Here is a 22,923-nt window from a genome sequence, read left to right on the forward strand (position 1 = left end):
ATTCATTTCTCGAGTATCCTGTGCTCTGCCACCGCAACTAGTAGTGGAGTGCTTAGGAGGCTCGCCTCCGCATTTTGGGTAGCGGGTGTAAATTTACCCTCGTCGAAAGCTTTTCTCTCTCTGTTATTCTTTTACTTCATTTTGTTTTTTCTCTCCCCTAAGTCCTGCATTATTTCATCTCTTTCTTCCTGTCTCTCTCTCTTAGTACTCGTTCTGCCCTTTTTTGTTGCTCCTCCCTACCCTTTCCTTCTTACTTTGATCGTGCAACTTGCTATGCTATATCCCAGGCAGTACGCCGCCGTTGGACAAATCTTGGACCAACATCGGCTAACATCGGCACCGACGTCGGGCCGACGTCGGAAGTGCAACTTCTTCCAATGTCGGGCCGACGTTCAAGCCAATGATGGGCCGACGTTTTGCCGATGTTTTAGCCGGTATGCAACCAACATTAGGCCGACGAAGGCCCATCGTATTGCCGACAAAGCTGCCAATGTTCGGCCAACATTGGGCCATATTTCAGCCAATCACATGCCATTTTTACGCCGATGTTTCCTGCACGACGAATATTGGCTACGGATGTACGACCGACATTGGACCAATCCAGGGCCACATTGCAGCCAATCAAATGCCGTTATTACATTGATGTTTCCTGCACGACGAATATTGGCTACTGATTGGCTTGCCATCATGTAACCATTATTAGTAGGGAATTTTTCTTACCGGAAGATTTAAACAATATGCCTCGATGACCCGCTCTTGTAGCTTTGCAGCCCTGTATACTTGGGGCAACAGAAAATTGAATGCTGAGAACTGAAAGCAGTTACTCGATCTATTTCATCTTTTATACTTCATTCCCTTTGCTAACACTAGAAGTGTAGTTTATTTTTTTACCAATTTATCTTTTGCAATAGCGAGTGCTTTATTTGGTACTGGTATTTGGTACAGCAGATCGAAAAAAGTCGTTAGGAAGTAAATGTTGAAAGCGTATGTCTCCCACTTGCAATCCCCACATATGTCCCCCACATGGTAATCGAGAATATTCATAGTTTAGAGCATTTTTTTGTAACTAAAACATGGTGATGGTGCTTCCGAATCAGCATAAGCTAGCCGAACAGTGCACCACCGACAGTCTGCAGACTATTTATTCTTTGTTTTTTTATTTATTTGGTACAACAAAAAATGTATACATTGAAAAATATATACACAACTAAAAAAGGCCCGCTCTGCTGCAGGTCAGGTTGCGTTGGGGGCACAGTGACAGTGGTGCTGTCAAGGCCCTGGCTGCTGTGGCTGGGCAGGAAGCCAGCTGCCGCGAGCAGCCGATAATCTGCACTCTGAGAGTGGGGATCATCGGGCTGCTCCACAACAAATGCTTCTCTGAAGCGCCGCTTCCTGCCCCCACAGCGATCACCAGACCCTGGCAGCCACCTCTTAATAAAGTTGAGGGCCTCCGCCTGGTCGCACCCTGCTTTTTGGCAGATGACATCTGCATACAAGAACAGAAATACCATAGTACACATGAAGCACTGCAGTACAGAGAATACACAAGGGTACACACACATAAAACAATGAACAAGTCTAACCTGTCACTAATCTACAGAGCCTCAGGTTCACAAAGGCCCTTTTCCCTTTTCTGCCATGAAGGCTGTACAGCACTTGCACGTCATGTGCCAATACAGCCTTCATGGCATTCACACCAATTTCTCGAAGGCCACGTCCCCCAATCTGCAGGAGGTGCTTGCGCTGTAAAAAAATGCAAGAAGCATAGATGGGGTAAACGCAACAGCACATCGAAATGTTTTCATGATAAAAATCTGCAAGAAGAGGACACTGAAAACAACAACTTGAATTTTTGGGCATCACAACATTTCATTGTTTTTTTACGCTAGCTTCAACTCACTTGACCTAAAATGGTTTCCACATCAGCCCTCTCACACTCAGTGTGAGAACCTATCAGAATCCTTCTCTGAATGCAGTTTCGCTGCTATGAAATCAAATACAACACTGTTATAACCCTTAATAAATATTAATAAATATTGATTCTAGCTATGAAATAGTATAATTACTTTGTACAGTGCTCAAATTCCAATACACGTTTCTTCGAGGTTACAATGTCTTTGCCTGAATGTTGGCCAGGAGTAGCTTCTACAGGTGAAAAACGATAAAATATGTGGAATTCAAAAAGAAGCTTGGACATGTTTTTAATCAATGCATTGTAAGCAGAGCACAACAAGATAAATGAACATGATCAAGGCGTACTAAGAGGCAACCTTAGAGCGACCAAATCTTGGTCATAGATGAAACTGATAGAAAAACAAAGGTCGCACTAGATGGTCGCACCATTTGCTGTTTATATTTTTCTGTGATAGCCAACAAAGAGGCCTGTCGCTACAGAAATCTCATCACAATAAAAAAAGGTGCATTTTTCTTCACACTGCGAAATTGGGTGCATGTTAGATTTTTAAAAGAGTAAGAAATCGGCTAACACAAGGCAGGGTGAACTGTAGCTCAAAGTAGAGAGAGCCGCAGCGGACACGAAATAGAGTGATAAATAAACAAAATTACTGAATGTCTGTTTTAAGCAGGCTATTGCTAGTCACTGCCCATCAAATACACGATGCCGCCTACATCGTCTGCTAGCTGAGGACAGTTCACTCGGACTTCACAGGCTATAGTAAATACAGTCGAATCTCATTAATTCCAACACACTTAATTCGAACTGACGCTGTGGTCCTATCAAAGCTATACCGCGCTCCGAAAATGCTCTCAGCCCCCCGCCCAATCCTGCGGTGGCACTTCAGACACCTCATCGCTGTGCTTGAAGAAGAAAATGAAGAAAAGGAAAGAAAAGACTGCGGTGGAATGTTTGTTAAATGCCAATCTGCGACATTCCTGTGCCCCGCTTCGGCTTTTCCCGTCCCTGCCACGTAGAGACCCTTCTTATCTTAACACTGCGCATGAAGAGAAACAGGGGAAAAAAAGCTGTCGCAGAGAGTTGGCTCTCTCATGCCGATCTGCAACGCGCCGGTGTCACGCTTCCCTGTTTTTCGTTCCTGCTATGTAGAGACTTCTCTTTTCAACACCGCGCATGAAGAGAGAGAGAGAAAAAAAAAAAAAGCTGCCGCGGAGTGTTTCTCTCTCGAATGCCGATCTGCTTTTCTCCAGGTGGAGACTCTCCTCCATTCTCATCATGTGCTGGCCACGCTCCGGCTGCAGCGCAGATGGTAACAGTGGAAACACAGTTGTCTTCGAAGAGTGTCAGCACTGGACATTGCCGCGCGCAACTTCTTTTCCCAGGAGAATACTGAAGCCGAAGTACAAATGCTTTGCAAACTGCACGCAAAACTTGTTGACTCGTTGCAAGGCCAACGTGTACAGACATGTATTGACTACTTTAATTAATGACGGATGTCCTGTAATTTGTGAATAAAACTTCTCCATGCACATGCATCACTGCATGGTGAGCCCTCCGCTCGTTTACCGTATTTACTCTATTCTACCGCGCCCTCGATTGTAACGCGCGCCCGATTTCCACGACAAAAAAAAAAAAAAAAAAAAAAAAAACAAGACATCGGTTGCAACGCGCACCCTTTTTTCTCGTTGGCCCGCTTGATCACACCACTAGCGAAAACGACTCTTTTTGAGAGCATCTTCCGTTTAAATATAAAGTACAGGGGAAGCTTATGCCTATCTGACGTGCAACAGAGCATTGCTGTCACTCTAGTTTTACCGTGGCCCGATGTCAGTACGCAAACTTGCTTCGCCCCCTTCTCCTAGACGGTTGTGGTGCCAGGCATGTCGAAGTAAAGAGGCGTGTGATCGGCATTCCCGATTTGCCCAAGCAAGTAGCCGTTGTTGTGCCGCAAGTTTAGGAGGAACCTCTGAAGACTCTGAAGCTTTTCTTCGTACTCCTCCGGCAACTTCCGGCATATGCCCGTTCGCCTTCGGAGGGAAAAGCCTTTTCTCTTCATAAAGTTCGTTAGCTAGCACCTGCTCGCTTTAAAATGGCTCTGCATTAGCCCTTTTTCTAAGGCTAACTGCATAGCCTGCACTTGGAGCAGTTCTGTCGTCACGGGCCGCTGTGCCGCTCACTGCTTAATCACATACTCGCCGAGCAGCTCTTCAATTTGTGGAAACCGACCCTGCTGTGGTCCACTGAAGCCTTTGCGTGAATCTTTGCTGTCGACAATATTCTGCTTTTGTTTCCGCCAGTCCCGCACGCACGTTTCGGGAACTCCGAATGACCGCGATGCGGCCCGATTTCTGTCCGTTCCGGCACACGCGACGACTTTTCTTTTAGAAGCAGCATTGTGGTGCACTCGTCGAGTTTTTGGAGTCGGCCCTTCCATGGCGTCGATGCTAATGTACTACAAGATGACGAACTCCTCAGCACACGTATGAAGTGCCGCGCATGGGAAACACATAGGCAGAAATGACCGACGCGCCATGCCGACGCACGTAGGGGGCGGCCATTTTGTAAGTGGCGATGGCAATAGAATGACCATATTCAGTTTTTTTTTTCGTACTCGATTCTAACGCACATGCGATTTATGAACTCTCTTAACCGGAAAAAAAGGTGCGTGTTAGATTCAAGTAATTACGGTAACTTTCATTATTTTGAACTTCTTTTAATTTGAACAAATTTTCTGGCCTCTTTGAGCACGAATTATTCATATTCGACTGTAGTACAGTGGCTCATGAGATAACCTGACTAGTTTGTTTCCCGAAACACAGTATCTTAAAGCAGTACTAAATTTCTGCATGTTACATAGGCATACTAAAAATCAAGAAATATACACCAAAGCCGCAGCCACAGCTTTACTCTGCACAGCTGCCTATGCTGCCTCCACTTCTCCAATTGTACCAGCAGGCAGCCGGGGAAGGTCAGAGGGGCGCTGTGCTGGCTGGGCATGCTGAGGCACGGACAAGAGCCGTACCTTGTGCTTCAGCTGTCGCACCTCCTGCAGAACCTCTCTTTGTTGCTGCCGGATGCCAAGTTGGATTCGCAGGATCCGTAGCAATAGAGCTGAAACATACAAGAGTACATACCATATTTACTCGCACAATTTGCATCCTCCCATAATTTGCTCACCAGTATAATTAGCCAGCCTGCTTTACTACAAGAAACTTTTTGCTCGCATACTTTGCCCTCCCCAACCAGCCCGAGCCACCTTGCCAGCACACACACAGACACATTTGACTTCATGATGCTCTGGTCAGGCGCATCTCTTGTCGAGCAGGCGAGTGCAGTCTTACACAAAATGGACTGAGTGCAAGGTCCCTTCTTCCATGAACTTTTATGCTTTCCCTAGAATATCGAACTTGAAAACTGAAACCTGTTTATGTGTAGTCCGAATGCCTAAAGGTTTGCCTCCTATCTTCCCACCTCTTCCACGGCAAGAATGTATTCCCGAGACACAGCACAGATGTTGAACGCGTGCAAGGACCTGTCACATCAGCTAGATGAGACAGATTTTCGCACTCATTTTTTTTCGGTTTCGCCATCTGGCCATTGCGTTTTTACCGTTCCTTGTGATAGGCTACAATAATTATATACGAGGCAGATTGCTGTTATAAAGCTTACCGAAGAAAACTGAAACCGTGCTACCGCTAAGCACATCAGCGTGGAGTTCTTCGACATGCAATATTCAGTATGGGAGCCAGCAGAAGAGTGCGTTGAATAAGACTTAGCATAGAAGCTTGGGTGTGTTGGTTAGATATCGGAGAGAACACAACGCAATAGAAGACTGGGACAAGGAATGGACACACACACACATGAAGGGCGACACACACAGCACTGTGTTGGCATCGCGCTTCCTTGTCTGCATCTTACTTTACGTTGGGTTCCCGACAATTATTGGAGAGTACTTATGTTCTCTGGTATAACCCTGTCGTGGGAACTGGTTTTTGTGAGCACTGTTCGGAAGAACTTCAAGAAAATGGGGGCATTTGAACAGGCTTAGCAAACAAATGACAATCCGCTTTGAGACAGTTGTGACAGCGCCTGCAACATATATTCCCAGTTGAGCTTTTAGGCCAGCGATTCCTACTAGCTTCGCACATGACTGGATTGACAAAAAAAGTACACATAATACGCGAGTATATACCGCATTTGACTCTGTAGCTTTGATGAACCAGGCAGATACACAAATTTATCCAAAACTCCATTGATTCTGTTGCAAAATTATTCAACAAACAAATTGCGATGTTATCCATGTTACTATACGATTGTGGCACTTTACCATTGCAGCTTTCCAGGAGGCACACATAGTGCAGCGTTAGTTCACCACTCGCAGTTAATTGTATGCAGTAGGTTGCTCACAGCAACTGACTGCATGCAATGGTGAACATCTTGCATGCTTGCACCGCTGTTTCAGCATGCTGACTGCTTCCCATACGGCTATCAATTGATGTTCACAAAATTGGGAAGATGAAGAAAGACTACACAGTGCCCTCTGGCCACCCTATACTCCAAACCTCCAGCCAACAAACAAACAAAAGAAACAGAAGTATGCAAATGAATATTATTCCTAATGCAGCTGGAATGGAGTGTAGTTTTCACCAATTCTGTGTGTTAAGTCAATATGGAGTGAGTTAACTCCATAAAGTAGCTTTTCTCATAACAGTGTTCACTCTATTGTAACACAAGGAGTGACTTCATAGCATCTAGAAGGAAAAATAGAATCTTCAGTATTTGATAGAAATGTGAGGCTCTACCTTAAAACAGCAATAATCTGGAAAAAGAACTTATTACATTCGAAAAAAAAAGGTAGCACAGTTGATCCCCTTTACATGAGACACTGATGTAACAGACAAACGGGGATAAGAGGCACCAGTGTGCAGGCTGACATTTGGCCCATCATGCATCAGGCACTCCGTAGGTGCGCCTGTGCAGCCGGGAGCCCTGCAGTCAAGCATGCTGAGCAAGACTGTTGACCACTGTACAATGACACATTGCCACAAAATTTCAAAACTTCATTTCACAGACTTCTGCAAAAGCTTCTTACACTCTTGCATAATTTTTGCACAAGCTTTTCTCATTCTTGCGTGATTTTCGTCAGAACATATAAGTGTTGGAAGTTGTATGTCCCCAAAAACTTGCACAATACAAATAGCATACATTAAAGTCTATCACTTAATACGTGCATAGTGTAACAATGAAAGGAAACTCACGCATGGTTTGCTCCGAGCCTTCTCCGTGCGGTGCCTCCTTGAGCCTTGGAGAGCACTGTACAGCTAGAGCAAAGTAGCATCAATCCAGTGTTAATGGCAGGTTAACAAGACAACAAAACTAACCCCCATATTCATAAACGCTCCCCGACTCGACTTTCACCCTTCACTTGACAGAGTTGAGCACTGTGCCGCTGCTCGTTTGAAAGCGACGCTGCGCTACTCGAGAATCACAGCAGATTATTGCTGACATGCAGCAATTTTCTCTGCTTAGAGACGGCGCTCCCATCAGCCATCTCAAGTGAAGGTGAAGCGTTGAGTGGAGGGACGTTCTAGAATACGGGGGTAAGATTGGTTGCAAGAACACTACAATAGACACACTTAATTTTTACACTTCATCTATATTGTACAGCTACACACATTCTGCATCCTTATAATGCAACATATACATACAGGCTTATAAAGTAAACACTGTAGGCTGCTCAAATAACACCTACACAAAAAAATTACCCAAAAGTGGCCATGCGCAAAGTACTTTTATTTGAAACTCACAAAACTTTTGCGGTGATGGAGAATAAATAAGACAGGTTACGCTTGGAGGCACATGAGACCTTCGCAGCTTTCATAAAGTACAAAAAACAATATGGTATGTGTGTGTGTATGTACGCATGAAGCTTCAGCCTTTACATACGGTTTCTTGAAAGAATCGACTATGAATTTTATGGCACCTGTGTCCTTCAGCGCAATTGAAAGCCTGCTGATCAGTGTGTGCAATTGTGGAATAGTTACATGGAAAATGGCGTGAAACACCTAAAATTAAATTTTTCTAGCTAGGAAATATGCAGCTGTGTATACACAACACATGCTGCAAACAGTGGGAGGTGACCACAAGAGTGATTTCAGTGTAAGCGGCAGTATTCCGCATTCATGCACCCCGCCATTTTCAACTGTTGCCCAAAAGCAGCACCACTTCAGCGTGCTACTTTTTTTTTACATCATAAACAGCACGGAATACAGCGAGGATGAAAACAACATATGCAATTAAATTTTGAGCACTATTTATGGTGCGCATGATTGATTGATTGATATGTGGGGTTTAACGTCCCCAAACCACTATATGATTATGATAGACGCCGTAGTGGAGGGCTCCGGAAATTTAGACCACCTGGGGTTCTTTAACGTGCACCTAAATCTGAGCACACGGGCCTACAACATTCCCGCCTCCATCGGAAATGCAGCCGCCGCAGCCGGGATTCGAACCCGCGCCCTGCGTGTCAGCAGCCGAGTACCTTAGCCACTAGACCACCGCGGCGGGGATGGTGCGCATGAAAAAAAAATAGCCCTTTGTACAACGACGAATTCATAATTTGCCTTCACGGACCTTCTGTTAGGCTGCACCACATACAGATTTTTTGTGGCTTTCAAAAGAGATTTGAAAAAAAAAATAATAACCGTGTTTACTCTCGTCATGAGCGCACTCACTAAGTCACCCTCATTTCAGTCGCCAAAATTTTGAATTTTTTTTCTTCCACATATTAAACACACATCTTACGTTCATCCGCTAAAGTCCCACGGGCTCTCTCCCCCCCCTCCCTCCTTGCCGCCTTCGCTCGCTGCCACGTGCCATTTTATTTTTGTTTCTATTTGTTCATGGAACGTCCCCTGTCTTTTTTAATTATCTCTTGTAACATATGTGGCATTATCTTGTTCCCGAGGTGCCACAGGTGCTCTGCTATGTAGATGCACCATTAAACTAGTATTTTTGATCAAATGTGCATTTCTGATGTTTACCTTGCAAGTACGTAAAACTGGCATGCTTCTTGATCTACGATACACATGTGGCTTGTCTCACTTTGAAGGAAAAGTTAGCATACAATGGTGTAAATGCTTAGAATTTGAAATATTGAGGCAGCAGCACACCGGAGATGATCATATGGTAAAGAAACAAGTGCTGCCTTATTACTGGCAAGTTGTCACTTATATGTACAAATAAATTTTGCGAGCTAAAAAAAGTACAAAAGCACAGCGAGGCTATGATGTGGTTCAACCTGTGGATTCGCTTCATTTATCACGCCATATGATGAAGCTTCCTTTGGTAAAACTGCTCAGATAAGAAAAAAAGTTTGCTGTCCAATACAGCAACTATACAAAGTGTGCACGTGCATCTCGCAGCGCCTTTTCGTCACTTCCGAAATGTGCCACCAACATGCCCGGGCACCAACCGAATCTATCGCCTACAACTGCCATGTTGTCTCTTTGTGCTTGCACCCGTTTAGTTTTGCCTCACGATGCAAGTTTGAGAAATTATGAGCTGCTAGTGAGGCAAGTTGATTTAGTAGTCCACGCAGAGGGAGCAGAGCTTAGGGTGTTTCTTCGCTGAAACTTATAACCTGAAATTGAGAACGCACATTCCGATTTTCCTAAAAGTACCAGCGTATTTGGCTGGTGCAGATTAACAAAAGCTTCTTGAAGAAACTTTGCAATATTTGCATCTTCAGGTGCAACTTCATTACGGGTAAGTGCCATAGCCAAGTATTTACCTGCAAACAGATATAGCTTACCAAGATACTGTACATAGAAGCTTGTCCGCAGTTAAAATCATGATGGCGAGGAAGGCGGTTAAAATTGTGATGGCGATCGCGGAGATTTGGTATTGCATTGAAACAAACTATAAAGAATGGGAAACAATATTAGTTCACTTTGAAGTATAGCCGATCGGTTCAAGTTGGGCGTCAGGATTTTTTTTAATTAGTCAATTAATTCTATACACGGTCTCTATCATGTTCAGTGACTCCACTGTACATTAGCGTACAACAAAAGCAAAATACAAAGTGAAAAGTGTGTTAAAGCATACGCGAAAAATAAAGTGATGACTGGAATTACCGCGGCACACACCACGCAAAGTCGCTATCTGCCTTGTATAATATTTTCCTCGACTATTTCCACAAATTGCAATCAAAGAGGCTCAAGCTCAACATCAGCACTGTTTAAAACACTTGGGGGGGGGGGGGGCATTGCTACTTTGGTGGCGTAGGCCGTGACAATATATTCATGATATTATACCTCTTGTAAACTTGCCTAGCTCTGCACGACTAGTTTTCGATGGGAGCAGCTGCGCTTCGCACATCCACTCTTAAAATTGCGGCTCGAGAGATTTTGAGCTTTCACTTGTTTTTGGGCCAGGCAATTTGTAGTGAAAGCAAGATAATAGGCCCTCATAGGTTGTGGCGGGCAGCCGGTGTACGCCGTGGCTGGCATATGTGTCGCACATCTTGATTATCTGGTCTTGTATCGAGTGAACGAGCGAGGCCTTCCTAATCCAATGAGCTCGTTAAAGTAAGACAACAAGAAACCACAATGCTTCCATATCGTTCACAGCAACAGATGACGAGCCCCCAACAAATCGTACTGCAGCACGTGAACTGCCGTAGGTACCCAGGGAGTTACCCGGGCATGGCGGGAGAGGGCGACAACGGCAGAAGTGACATCACAAGAACACTATGTATAAAGGGGACATTTAAAGACTTTTTTCCCATTTTTAAACTTCGTGCACTGTTCTGTCACAATTTCTAGCTCAGAATAGTTGTATTTTGAAAAGGGCACTAATTCATAAGCACAATGGTTCAAGGATGGGTGCATTTAGGGGGCCCATTCTACGTTTTACTTATGCCCTTCAAGAACTTGCTTACAGGGCCAAAGTCCTGTTTCAAAAAGAACACGCTAGTGCGTGGCCAGCAGTCCGTCAAGCATTAGTGCTGGTGAGATTTGGAAATGCAGCGCATGAGCATCCTCATCTGCTACTTCTCTGCTCATGCTCTCGGGGTTTACTTGCGAGGCAATGTCCTTCGCACTTTTCATTTTCACACTGTAAATCAACTGATACCAACTCTGCCTTCCATTATTTAATGAACCAATATTTCATGGTCACGAGGACGAGCTTAAAATGTTTGCTACATTAGACCTGAACAGCGTTTTGAGTCATCGAAACTTGCTAGTTGCAGCGAGCATTATGCGAAAAATATGATGTGCTTTACGGTGACAACTTGCAAAACACTGCAGCAACGATTAAAATTATGCATTTTTTGTGCTCACAGGAAATCCCTGAAGCAGGAGGCACTGGGCTAGATAAATTGCGCAGCTAAAATACGGATGCGCTTTCCAATGCTGTCATGCGTACAGACGGAGAAATGGCAGACAAAACTGGGCGCACCCCGATTCTATGCGCATGCGTCCCATTCACAAGCCTCGCTGCCAGTTAGCACCACATGGCTCACTGTCCATGAGCTCGCTTGTTTCCTGTAAGAGTGGACCATACGGTACACCTATTTAAAAACAAGGATAGAATGTATATAATGCAGCATCTGATGAAGCCATGACGATGTGTTGCTGATGAAATCTGGAACTCTAGTTAGTACCCTTATTGTTAACCAGCCGACCGACTAGCAAAAAGATTTGCGACTGAAATGATGGCATTTACACCTGCCCTTAAAGGGACACTGAACAAAGTTTTTGCCGCCGAGATTTTCAGCCAAAGCAAAAGATTGGGCCATGAAATTCATAGACAATAATAATTTCAAGCAGAAACTACGAAAACATACTGAATTTAATGAGCCTTTTACAAAATGCCGCGTCTAGCTATTAGACACGGCGTTTTCTAAAAGGTCGCGACATTTATTTTTTAAGTTTTTTTTTGTTATTCAAGACAAATCTACGGTGCATTGTTCACAGAAAACAAAATTGCCTCGGTAAGATTTCTTTGCGAGCAGCTTACTAATTTTAAGGCAGGCGCGTTGATTCGTGAACTGAAGGATGCGAGTGATCGATCTTGCCTGCTAGTGGCTAGGCGACAAAGGCTTTACCTCATGTCCTGGTGTAGCTAAGTCACGCAAATGGAGCAGAAAATGTGCATTATCATTTATTTCACCTAAATATCACACGTATGTGACTTATTGCCGGTGACAGGTGATCAGGATGAAGTCGACAAGTTGCAAATCTGAACAAGAATTCACTCTAATGAAAAACCAACCTATACTCACGTGCACGGTGAAGTCGAACACGTCGTCCGTCAATGTTGTCGCTGATGCCCGAAGGAAAAGAGAAGAGGACAAGCGACGGGGTCGTCTCTTTCTATAAAGTCGGCGGAACTGCCAGAACGGCCAACACAAAACGCATCGGGTTGACATTCCTCCATCTGGGCATCAGTCGCTCCACCCGGGCATGCAGCTGCTACTGGTTCTACTACTATCCTCTTCCCCGTGCCTCTTGCCGACATTGCAGTGTTGCTGCCATACTCGCGAACCTTTTTAAATTAAAGCACGCAATCATGTATTATCGTGCGCCATACTAAACTTAAAAACAGTGCGCCGGTACATGAGATCACGAAGCGCGGTCCACGCCATCACAAGAGCAATTAGAGAAATGAAACAAAGAAAACAAAAATGTATAAAATATTTTGTATCAATACGATCCGCAATCCAGTTTCCTGCAGCGGCTTTTGGCTCTGTATGAACGACCAAGCCAGTGCCAAGCCAAGCTCGCGTCCCTGATCAGCTGTTTGTTTTCATCGAGAATTCAACAGTGAACTGGCAATTTGTTTAGATGATATTGCTAAAGGGCTTGAAATTGAATATTTCTCTACGTACTACTAGTGTACTTTTCCTCTCTGTTTCCTGATCACAGTGATGAGATTGAGGAGGTTAAAATTTAGAAAACAGCAAGTGCAGCTCAAGCATTGCTAGTATCGCTGTTTCGGTAATAAAATGTTACAAAGATTTTGCCCCGCGACCTGCTTGCCGTGTTCGAGCACCCAGTAGAAATTTACGGTGCCACGTTTGAAAGAGTTGAATAAAATTGCAATATTACGAAAGAAAGGCTCTGAAGCAACATCGCATTTTATCAGGCCTACACCTCCCACACCTAGACGAGTAAAACTCGTCGATATTATCTTGCAAAGCTGTGTATAATATTTAAAACACATTCTTTAGCCTACGATGAATTGTTCTCTCGTGTGGCTTCTCCATTTGGTACTGTCATGTTAACTTACAAAGGCAACTTTCCATATTTAGTCTCTTTAGATGTTGCAAAAGCTTGACACGTGGTGTGTATGCCATACTGATAATTCTCCTCGTAACCTGGGTCCGCCTCTTTAAACAGCGTCGCATTTTATTGTTCGCAATTGTGTTTGTTTTATACTGTAAGCGAGCTGTGTGATTTCATCAATATTCACGAGTGTTCCCTGACTATACAAACACGTGCGTCTTATTTGGTGTGGTGCACGTTTGTATGTAGCAAAAAATGTCATTTCGTCAGCGTGTGTCTGCATACACTTGCATGCCCTGCAGTACGTGTACATAATTAATGCAGTAAAGACTGCAATGCATAGCCTTGCATGGGACATATATTCCATGCACCCTCAGAGAAATGTTGTTTGTTATGAGCCTACTGTTTATCATTACATTTTTTTTCGTAAAAGTTTCATCTCCATATAAAGCAGCTGTATACAGGCACGAGCTTCAGCAGCTTCCTCGTTGTTCCATTTTAAATAAAACACCAAGCCTACCCGAATCAATGATCTGTTTGCTATCATTACTGTTATGTGTTCTACGATGTACACAAGGACAGTAGTATACAAAAAATAGGGAGGGAATTGAATGCCCTGCCTGCATGGCTGCGCCGTTTCACAAGATCAGGCGCTGCGCTGTGAAGCTTCCTACCGGCCTGCAGAAATTCAAGGGAGCGTACAATAGCGTGGTTCAGGAGGACTTGTGGGGAATACTAGACACACTGGGTGTAAAAGATGGAGTCACTAATCGTTTAAAGGAAATCTATAAAACTAACAAGGTAGTTAAAAGTGGGAAAAACAGGTATCCAAGCCCACAGTGGTGAAACGTGGACTTAGGCAGGCGTGCCCACTGTCACCCTTCTTATTCATGATGTACCTACAAGGATTAGAGGCCAAATTAGAGGCAAGGGGACTTGGCTTCAACCTCTCTTTAGTCAAACAAGGAAAACTCATTGATCAGGCACTACCAGCATTAATCTACGCAGATGATATAGTGCTAATGGCCGGCAACAAGGAAGATTTGCAGAGGTTGATGGACATCTGCGGTAATGAGGGAGATAGGTTAGATTTTAGATTCAGTTAGGAAAAATCAGTAGTCATGATTTTTAATGATAACAAAGGTAGTGAACTTAGAATGCAGGAAGTCACGCTAGAGATAACAGATAAATACAAATAACTGGGCGTATAGATAAGCAATGGGACCAAGTACCTGAGGGAACACGAAATATGCGTGACGACTAAAGATAACAGGAATGCAGCAGTGATGAAAAATAGGGCACTGCGGAATTACAATAGGTATAATGTTGTGAGAGGAATATGGAAAGGGGTCATGGTTCCTGGGCTGACGTTCGGCAACGCGGTCTTGTGCATGAGGTCAGAAGTTCAAGCAAGATTAGAAATTAGGCAACGTGAAATATGTAGGCTTGCTTTAGGAGCTCACGGGAATACACCAAACCAGGGAGTACAAGGTGATATGGGATGGACATCATTTGATGGCAGGGAAGCTAGCAGCAAGATAAAATTTGAGAAGCGATTGAGAGAAATGGGGGAGGAGCGTTGGGCTATAAAGGTTTTCAGCTACTTGTACATGAAAAATGTCAATACAAATTGGAGGAAACGAACCAGGAAATTGACTGGTAAATACTTAGAAAACAGCAGGTGGCCAAACCAGAAAGAACTATCGGTTAAAAAAAAAACTGCAGGAAACGGAGACTGACATGTGGAGAATTGGCATGATTAAGAAGTCCGCACTAGAGATCTATCGAACTTTTAAGCAGGAAATTGCCAAAGAAAGAATCTATGATGATACTCAGGGTAGTTCTCTACTGTTTGAGGCAAGGACGGGAGTATTGCGAACCAAGACATATCGGGCCAAATATGAAGAGGTAGACGCAATATGCAGTGCGTGCGAAGAGAAAGAAAAAACTGCCAAACACTTGACAATGCTCTGTAAAGGGCTTCACCTTATAGTTCAAGATGATGGTGGAGAGTTTTTCAAAGCACTGGTGTTTAGGGACAGGGAGGGCAAAATAGACTTTAAGCGGGTAGACTTAACTAGAAGGAGGTTATCTGATTGGTGGCTAAAGTCAAGGCACGATTGAAAATTAAACCCTTCGCTTCAAAGGACCCGTCCAACTTTACTATTTTAAGGGGAAAAAAATCTAGTGGTTAGTTTACTAAGCATTACGGCTAGGTGACGTTAGCCGCCGCCCGATCTAAAGGGTACGGCCACATCCATCCATCTATCCAGCCAAGAATATGCTCTCTGGCTTGTTGCTCCAGGCCTAGTCAGGTAGATTTTCTGGCCTCACCGTTGAATTGTTTGCTCGGCTTGTGGCTTGCAAACATTGCGGTTTTGGGCTTCGTATCATCTTGTTCTGTCATCATGTCCTCCAAATGGAGGACATGTCGCAGTGTGAGGAGGGAGTACGACAAGGCGCTGATAGAATGAGCTATCAGTCTTACCAGGCAGGCGGTTGAGAGCGCACCGAGGCAGCTGACGCACACCAGCACTATCCGCTTCCTGTATAATACAGGCTAGGGAATTATAGAAACACAGAGCAGAAATCAACTCTTGTGCCTCTCTCATGCACTCACAAGGCAGAACCGGCTTCGAACACTGAGGACCGAGCTAAGCAACACCATGCGTGACGATAAATCATGGTCTCCTATTGCAATAATGATTAAGGCACGCATGCAACTTAAACCATTGTCACGCAAGATGAATTCACAACACCATCGAAGTGAACCCAAGGCACGTGCTTTTTATTATGTACGGTACAAGCGCTAAATTCATGCAGACGTTTAGTTGGCGCTGCAGTAGGCCTAGTTGAAGGAATGGCCACAGCTACTGCTGTGATGGAGAACGGGCTCATTAACATCTTCATGTAGATTAAAACGGCTTACCCCGAAATGGCTGGGAGTGTCACGCTATCCCTAGCAGTGGCACATGCAGTTGCATATTTAACGATTACAGAAATGGCGTACCGATTTCCAAAGCACCTATCAATACTTCCGTCAAGGCGTAGCACCAAACACTTTATCGCACATTTCGGGAAACATTTCTTTTTCTCCCAATCTGGTGGCTAGGCATGACTACGCCCAAGAATAGGCATGTTATTATGTATGTCGGAGGTATTTTCATCTGATCCCTGAAAAATTATTTCCCTAAACCCATGGAAAAAAAAAGAAAATGGAATTCGCACCTGTCATCACATTGCACCCCATCACAGGAATAGGATCAGATTGGCCTGGCGCTCAATACTCCCTTACGCTTAATCAGAGCTCGGTCTGGCACCAGCTCCAGACAAAACCATTTATAATCTCCTGTCTGGCACATCTGTTTTACTCTGCTCTCTCTCAACCAGAGTGCACCATGTACCTGTGGTTCACCCCTGGTGGATCTTTTTCACTGTTTGTGAATTGCACACAAAGCCCTTACTGGTAGATCCTATTCCCAATTCTTCACTACTCTCACGAGAGGCCACTCTTTGGGCAGCTTACATCACGACATGTGCGTGTCATGATGTCAGTGCCGTCTTTTTCAGAGTCGGCGTCGTCTTTTTTTTCTCTTTTGCTCCTTCCTTGTCCTGTGTTTCTGGTGTTGCGCTGCAAACAAGTGAAGATGTTAAAGAACACCAGATGTTAAAAATTTGCTTCTCATTAATATATCGTGGTTTTGGGAATTAAAACCCCAGATATATTGAAAGAAGATGCATGAAAAGGGAAGGATGATATTGGAAACTGGCAAAAAAGGGATGACAGACTTCTTAAGCTATGCTGCCATTGAGATTTTCAGCTGTTCACGCAATTCTCACACGTTGCTTTGATGCAGCTATGCACATATCACACAAGCATGCTGACTGTACAGTTAGTATAACTGCAACCTTCATGCACCCAGCCTTCATGTACCCTCTATGACATTTCAGAACATCTGAGTCAGTGTTAGCATCAAGTTATGTTCTTCATGCTGGGGAACCAGTGTGATGAGTTACCATTTCTACAGAATGAAGCCCTGTCTACCTAGAACAAGCTGCAAGATATATAACTAAACGGCCCTTTTCAGGGCCTGTCAATCTCTGTCCGGTTTGGATGCACCAACTGATTCCCTTAATCATCAACCCTCAATAAAACTACCAAATGTTTGTACATGTGCAAGCAGTGTCATTCAATATCTTAGGAAATGCTTGTGAAGCAATTTCAAGGAGAATCGTTTTTCTGATCTCATAGTGAGGCATTAGGAACACCTTAGTCACACCAAATGCCATTATTCAATGAGAGGAACAAGAGAAATATTTCACTGGGAACTATGAAGTAAACAAAAAAACAAATGTTTTCAGATACTGCGAGATCATTTCATAAAAAAGCTCAGAAGTTGCTATGTGTGGCCACATTTAATCTGTGCAAGCATCGTGTGGTTACAAAATTCTGTACCAAACATAGGTTCAGCTTTCTGGAATAGACCGCGCTGCACAAGCTAGCTCAGTGCATGCACTTCTGTACCCTGCCAGAGAATATTTTTACCACCAGTATGTTGTAACGTGAAGTGAAATGGTGATTGCATACTAGGGCGCGTCCTGCAGGACCCAATAAAGTTGTTTCACTTGATCGGTTGGTGTGCTGTAAGCAGAACATTTCCAAGAAAAATCGTATAGTTTGGAGGAGGACTTAAGCAAGGAAAGGTGTAGATAAAACACTGGATTCACTGGCATTATCCTCACCAAGTATAACATTGTTTTTCTGGTGAAGCTTTGTGTCTGAACAGCGAGCAGGATAAGCTGGTAAAAACATGCAAAATGGGAAGTCTAGCACAGCAATCTGTGCAGTATTGCTCATTTCATGGAGCATTAATTTCACAGGCTTTGCTCATTGTTAGCGTTAAGCCTATATTATGTCCACTGCAGGGTGGAAGCCCAATCAATGTTCCCTGTCCTGTATGAGCCAATTTCATATTATGGCTGATAATTTCTCGATCTCATTGGAACTAATCACCTGCCACCCTCTGCTACATTTCATGTGTTCTAATATAAATTAATTGACATTACTGACCTGTCATCTATCTTTTTTTTCTCATTCCCAACTAATGCATTCATTTTTGATAAACTCTGCTTTCTTCCCATGTCTTAATATTATGCTAGCCTTTTTCCATTTTTCTGAAACATTATCTTTGCTCAGAAGCTAGAAGTTATCAGAAAGAACATAACGACATTCTACTTCCTGAGAATATGGCATCATCAATACAAAAATGTAATAAAAGTGAGAAAACATTCTATCTATATAAGAGGCCCTAAAATACTGCAGGAGGCAACAAATAAGCTGGTATTTGTATAAAGGCAGTGACAAAAACTTTGACTACTGTCACTTATTCTGATTCTTGGGACATCTTTTTTAGTACATCATAACACATAATCACATATTTACACAATTTACACAGAGGAATTGCCACCACGTGCATTGAGGCCACCCTTCAGAAGTCATGTGAGCACAAGGATGAGGTAAGCCTTAAAAACCAAATTAAAAGACTAAAGGATGCTCGATATCCCAACAGCACCATCACACCCGTGTGCTAAACCCTCCTGCAGAAAGTCAAGTTAAACAAAACAGGACCAAAATAAAAACAGAATGACCAAAGATCTTTGCATGCTATACCGTACGTACATAAGGTGTTTCATAATATAAAGAAAATAGCGAGCCGATATGATTTTATCTTGTTATTTGCCATCCCTTTCAAGTTTTCAAAATTGTGTGTACTAAAAAGCAACAGGAATAGCCATTATTTCACCATTCGTCACGAGAATAAGTATATTGAATGCCAATATAATGTTGTGTATGAGATACTATTGACACGTGGAAACGTAAACATAAGACAAACTGGGCAATGCCCCAATGTTTGAGCAAGACAGCATGCTTAAAATGTTAAGAATGGCTATGGTAGTCGCATGGCCATTCACTGTAAAGAATGTAAGTGCAGTTCTATGTTTCATAAAACACTGTTTCTGAAAAAAGCAAGAACAAGAATTGAAAGAGAGACTGTGAAAGCATTTTCTTGTCAGGAAGGCCATGGATCAGTGCATCAGTATACCTTCACTCATCCATTCGGAGAGAGAGTATTCTTTTCTCAGTTAAGATTATATTATCATGGTCTCACATGTGTCGTTGTGCATGAGCACTGTTCTTGTACTCTGTAAAAAAGTGGGCGTAGAATTTAGTTGGCAGTCAGCGCTCTTTCCTGTCCTTTTTGTCTCTTCCTGAACTTCTCTCACTGTTACTAGAACACAACCACGATGAACCAACTTGCCCAGATTAAGCTATTGTTGACGAAAAGTCAGAGCATGAAAATACTTCAGCGGCTCAGAACCTCCTCACTACCCGTCTAGTTACGGCCCTGGTCTATGTGTTCCGAGAGTGAAGCACTAGTGGAGCTATCTAACTACCTAATGGTGAGGAGGGTTTGTGTATACTCGAGCTTGTTTCATGACATGGTGAGAGGTGGCAGGTTGTTGAAATAATATGCTTTGTGGGAGCTCAAGATTTTGATTGAGAACGCTGAGTATGAGCCAGTGACATTAGGCGTTCAAGACTTTTTGCGATATTCACTCTAGCATGGGACCTTGGTTGGTGGTTGACGTGTGCATTTGATCACATTGTAGTCTTCCATCATAATTTTTTTGCCACTTGGCGTCGACGCTCTTGAGTTGTACCAAAGTAATTAAGCATCCAGGTACAAGTATCTTCTGTCAGTGTTTCAATGAAGAGCTGAATATGAGTAATAGCTTCCATCGATACTTCTGGCATTGGTGTATGCACATTTCTTTTGAAGTTCTCTTGTAAAAAAGGCATTAAAGGTATGTTTTTGTGACTTTTTAGTGTTGGCCAGAACTGCTGGTGTGTCCGAACGGCTCTTCGATTGGTTGTGGTGTTGTCTTGTTCAGGGCCACAGAGCTTTCAGTCTTTTTTATATTTGCCTTCACAGGAATGCCCTTTGCATGCTTCTTCAGTACTTTGTATTATTCCTAAAGCATTGACTTCCAGATTTTGATTGTGGCGCTTTAATCTAGTGTTCAACTTCACGCTAGCTTCATTTGCACGCAAAGCAAGAACTCAGGAGTATGGTAACTTTTGCTATGGGTTTTCCCTTCTTCAGTCTACTGTATTTTTGCCTGTGTTGTCTAAGCGCTGACAGCCTCGTGCGACAGCTTTTTTTTTTGTGCACTTATTGTGTGCCAATGACTTATTTGCCTCCTCAGCTAAAGACTATATGTATTATAAGAGAAAGCTCTGTCTGTATTGCTTTTGTCATTTGCTGATGGTGTATCTTCAGTATCTTTTCTCAGTGTACACTATACTTGAATGGAAGAGCAGCATGACTACCTTCAGCTGTTAGCAGGCTTTTAGCTGCTGTAATACTGATTGATGCTCCTTTCTCGGGCGTTCTATTTTGGATGGTTGGCATGTCATTGCTTCTTTTAAACTTTAAAACTGCAGGTGCACCTTTTTCTGGTTACACCTGGTATATTTTTCCAGTGGTTATATACATATATATATATATATATATATATATATATATATATATATATATATATATATATATATATATATATATATATATATATATATATATATATATATATATATATATATATATATATATATATATATATATATATAATATATATATTGCTAACTTGAGAAACAAGGCCTCTTTACGTTAGGTGCACATCAGGTGGGAAGAGTACTTCTATTACTTGCCGAGATTGTGGCCCCTTATGGTGGGAATCATAATGCACTGTTGATGTGTCAAATTCACATAGCATAATTCCAAGGCACTCGATCAATATCCAAGGAAGAAAATTATGTTCTTTTGCGTGAGTTTCAGCAACTCATAGTAATTTGTATGTAAATGAATACTTCATCGTTCTTGGCTGTCATGTTTTATGGAAGCACATGTGCTTCGTTAATAACAAAAAAAAACACGCACGCTCACGCCACTGCAGTGGCGTGAGCGTGCGTGTTTTTTTTTGTTATTAACGATTTGCCCTATGCATTCACGTTTCTTCTTTTTTTGTGTGTCGTACTTCTCGTATCGCGCAGCCTACCGTTTTGGGCACACGTAAAAAAAGTACATAAAAAAGATGCGTTCCACGCCGAAATTCGCGTTCGCAACGAGCTGGGCACCGACAGGGTGCCCTACGACGCCCACACACTCCGCAACACCTTACCAACCGTTCGCTGCGATGTTGTTGGGAATTCGTGTGGTCGTTGCATGAATATAGCGCGTGCGTGCGTGCGCACGCGCGTCTGTGTGTTAGATCACGGCAACTGCATATGTTGTATGATTCAGTCACCATAACGCAACTGACGACCCCCGCTCTTCCCACACGTCAAGCAGCAGCAAGTGCCGTTAACCGTACTGTGCTGTGAACGCAAAACAGATTCGAATAGGTCGCGTAGATACCTAGCCCGACACATGTTACGATAAGATTTGCGTCAGATATTCGACGTCTACATGCACGCGTAAGACAGCGGTATCCGCAGCAGCTTCGTCATACGTACGGATAGCACCGCATCGGACGTCACGTCTGACAGAGAAACTTGATCGGTAATTTTTTCTCACTTAAAAAGTCTACCTTGCACAACTTCAACCAACGATTATGCATTTCAACGAGCTGTGCATGGTTTAATGATTGATTGATTGATTGATATGTGGGGTTTAACGTCCCAAAACCACCATATGATTATGAGAGACGCCGTAGTGGAGGGCTCCAGAAATTTCGACCACCTGGGGTTCTTTAACGTGCACCCAAATCTGAGCACACGGGCCTACAACATTTCCGCCTCCATCGGAAATGCAGCCGCTGCAGCCGGTATTCGAACCCGCGACCTGTGGGTCAGCAGCCGAGTACCTTAGCCACTAGACCGCCGCGGCAGGGCATGGTTTAATGACGAAAAGATAGTTCTAATATTGTGCCTGGCACATATATTACTCGAGCTCTCTCTAACTTGAAAAATCGGCGCGTGAATTGGGGCCAGAACAGCGTCAAAAAGCAGCACACGCAGAAATTGGCTCATATTCTAATATTATGACATCGTGATGTTGACTTTTCAGCTGACGCCGGCAATAACGTTCAAACGGCGGGCCAATAATGCCGGTCTTATTGGATGGCTCCGCCCATATTGGCTGCTACTTGTACAACCTGGCCCGATGTGTCCGTTCTAATAGGCCGGCACAGCCTATATGGGCGGAAAGTTCTGAAAGCTGGCCCAATATAACCAATCTAATAGACTGGCACAGCCATCATTGGCGGAATGTTGTTAATGCTGGTCCAACATAGCCGTTCTATTCGGCTGGCAGAACCAATATTGGGAGTACGTTGTAAACGCTGGTCCAACGTCGCCGTTCTATTTGGCTGGCATAGCCAATCTTGGCGGTACGTTGTGAAAACTGGGCCGTTCATGGGCCAGGCAATGCCGATCTATCCCCAATATTGGGCCAACCTTCTGTGCTGCCTGTATACTTTACCCGGGTATGCGGTGCTGTGCTACCGCAACCGGATAGCGCAGTGCTCAGGAGACTCGCCTCCACACTACGGCTAGCGAGATTGAATTACGCCTCGTGAAAAACTTTTTCTCTCTGTTGTTTCATTATATCACTTTATTTTTATTTCTCTTTCCCCCAAGTGTCACCTTCTTTC

General features: G+C 43.5%; 1 protein-coding gene across 1 annotated transcript; it reads right to left on the bottom strand.

Moving 5' to 3' along the window:
- Positions 1-999: 999 nt before the first annotated feature.
- Positions 1,000-12,391, bottom strand: LOC142776742 (uncharacterized). Its single transcript, XM_075880987.1, has 5 exons — positions 12,207-12,391; positions 7,174-7,236; positions 4,938-5,026; positions 1,584-1,743; positions 1,000-1,486 (listed from the first exon to the last, which is right to left on the bottom strand). Exons 2-5 carry the CDS (start codon positions 7,175-7,177, stop codon positions 1,161-1,163), a joined length of 579 nt encoding a protein of 192 aa, XP_075737102.1. The 5' UTR covers positions 7,178-7,236; positions 12,207-12,391; the 3' UTR covers positions 1,000-1,160.
- Positions 12,392-22,923: the final 10,532 nt, after the last annotated feature.

Source organism: Rhipicephalus microplus, chromosome X (assembly GCF_043290135.1).
Source record: "Rhipicephalus microplus isolate Deutch F79 chromosome X, USDA_Rmic, whole genome shotgun sequence".
In the NCBI taxonomy this organism is placed as follows: domain Eukaryota; kingdom Metazoa; phylum Arthropoda; class Arachnida; order Ixodida; family Ixodidae; genus Rhipicephalus; species Rhipicephalus microplus.

What these genes read in the sequence shown, in the direction of transcription:
- LOC142776742 (XM_075880987.1), bottom strand. An exon ending in TGCGACAGCTGAAGCACAAG is followed by an intron (nt 1,744 to 4,937) that starts GTACGGCTCTTG and finishes ATTTTTTTACAG; the next exon opens with CGCAAGCACCTCCTGCAGAT. An exon ending in GCTCTGTAGATTAGTGACAG is followed by an intron (nt 1,487 to 1,583) that starts GTTAGACTTGTT and finishes TCTTGTATGCAG; the next exon opens with ATGTCATCTGCCAAAAAGCA.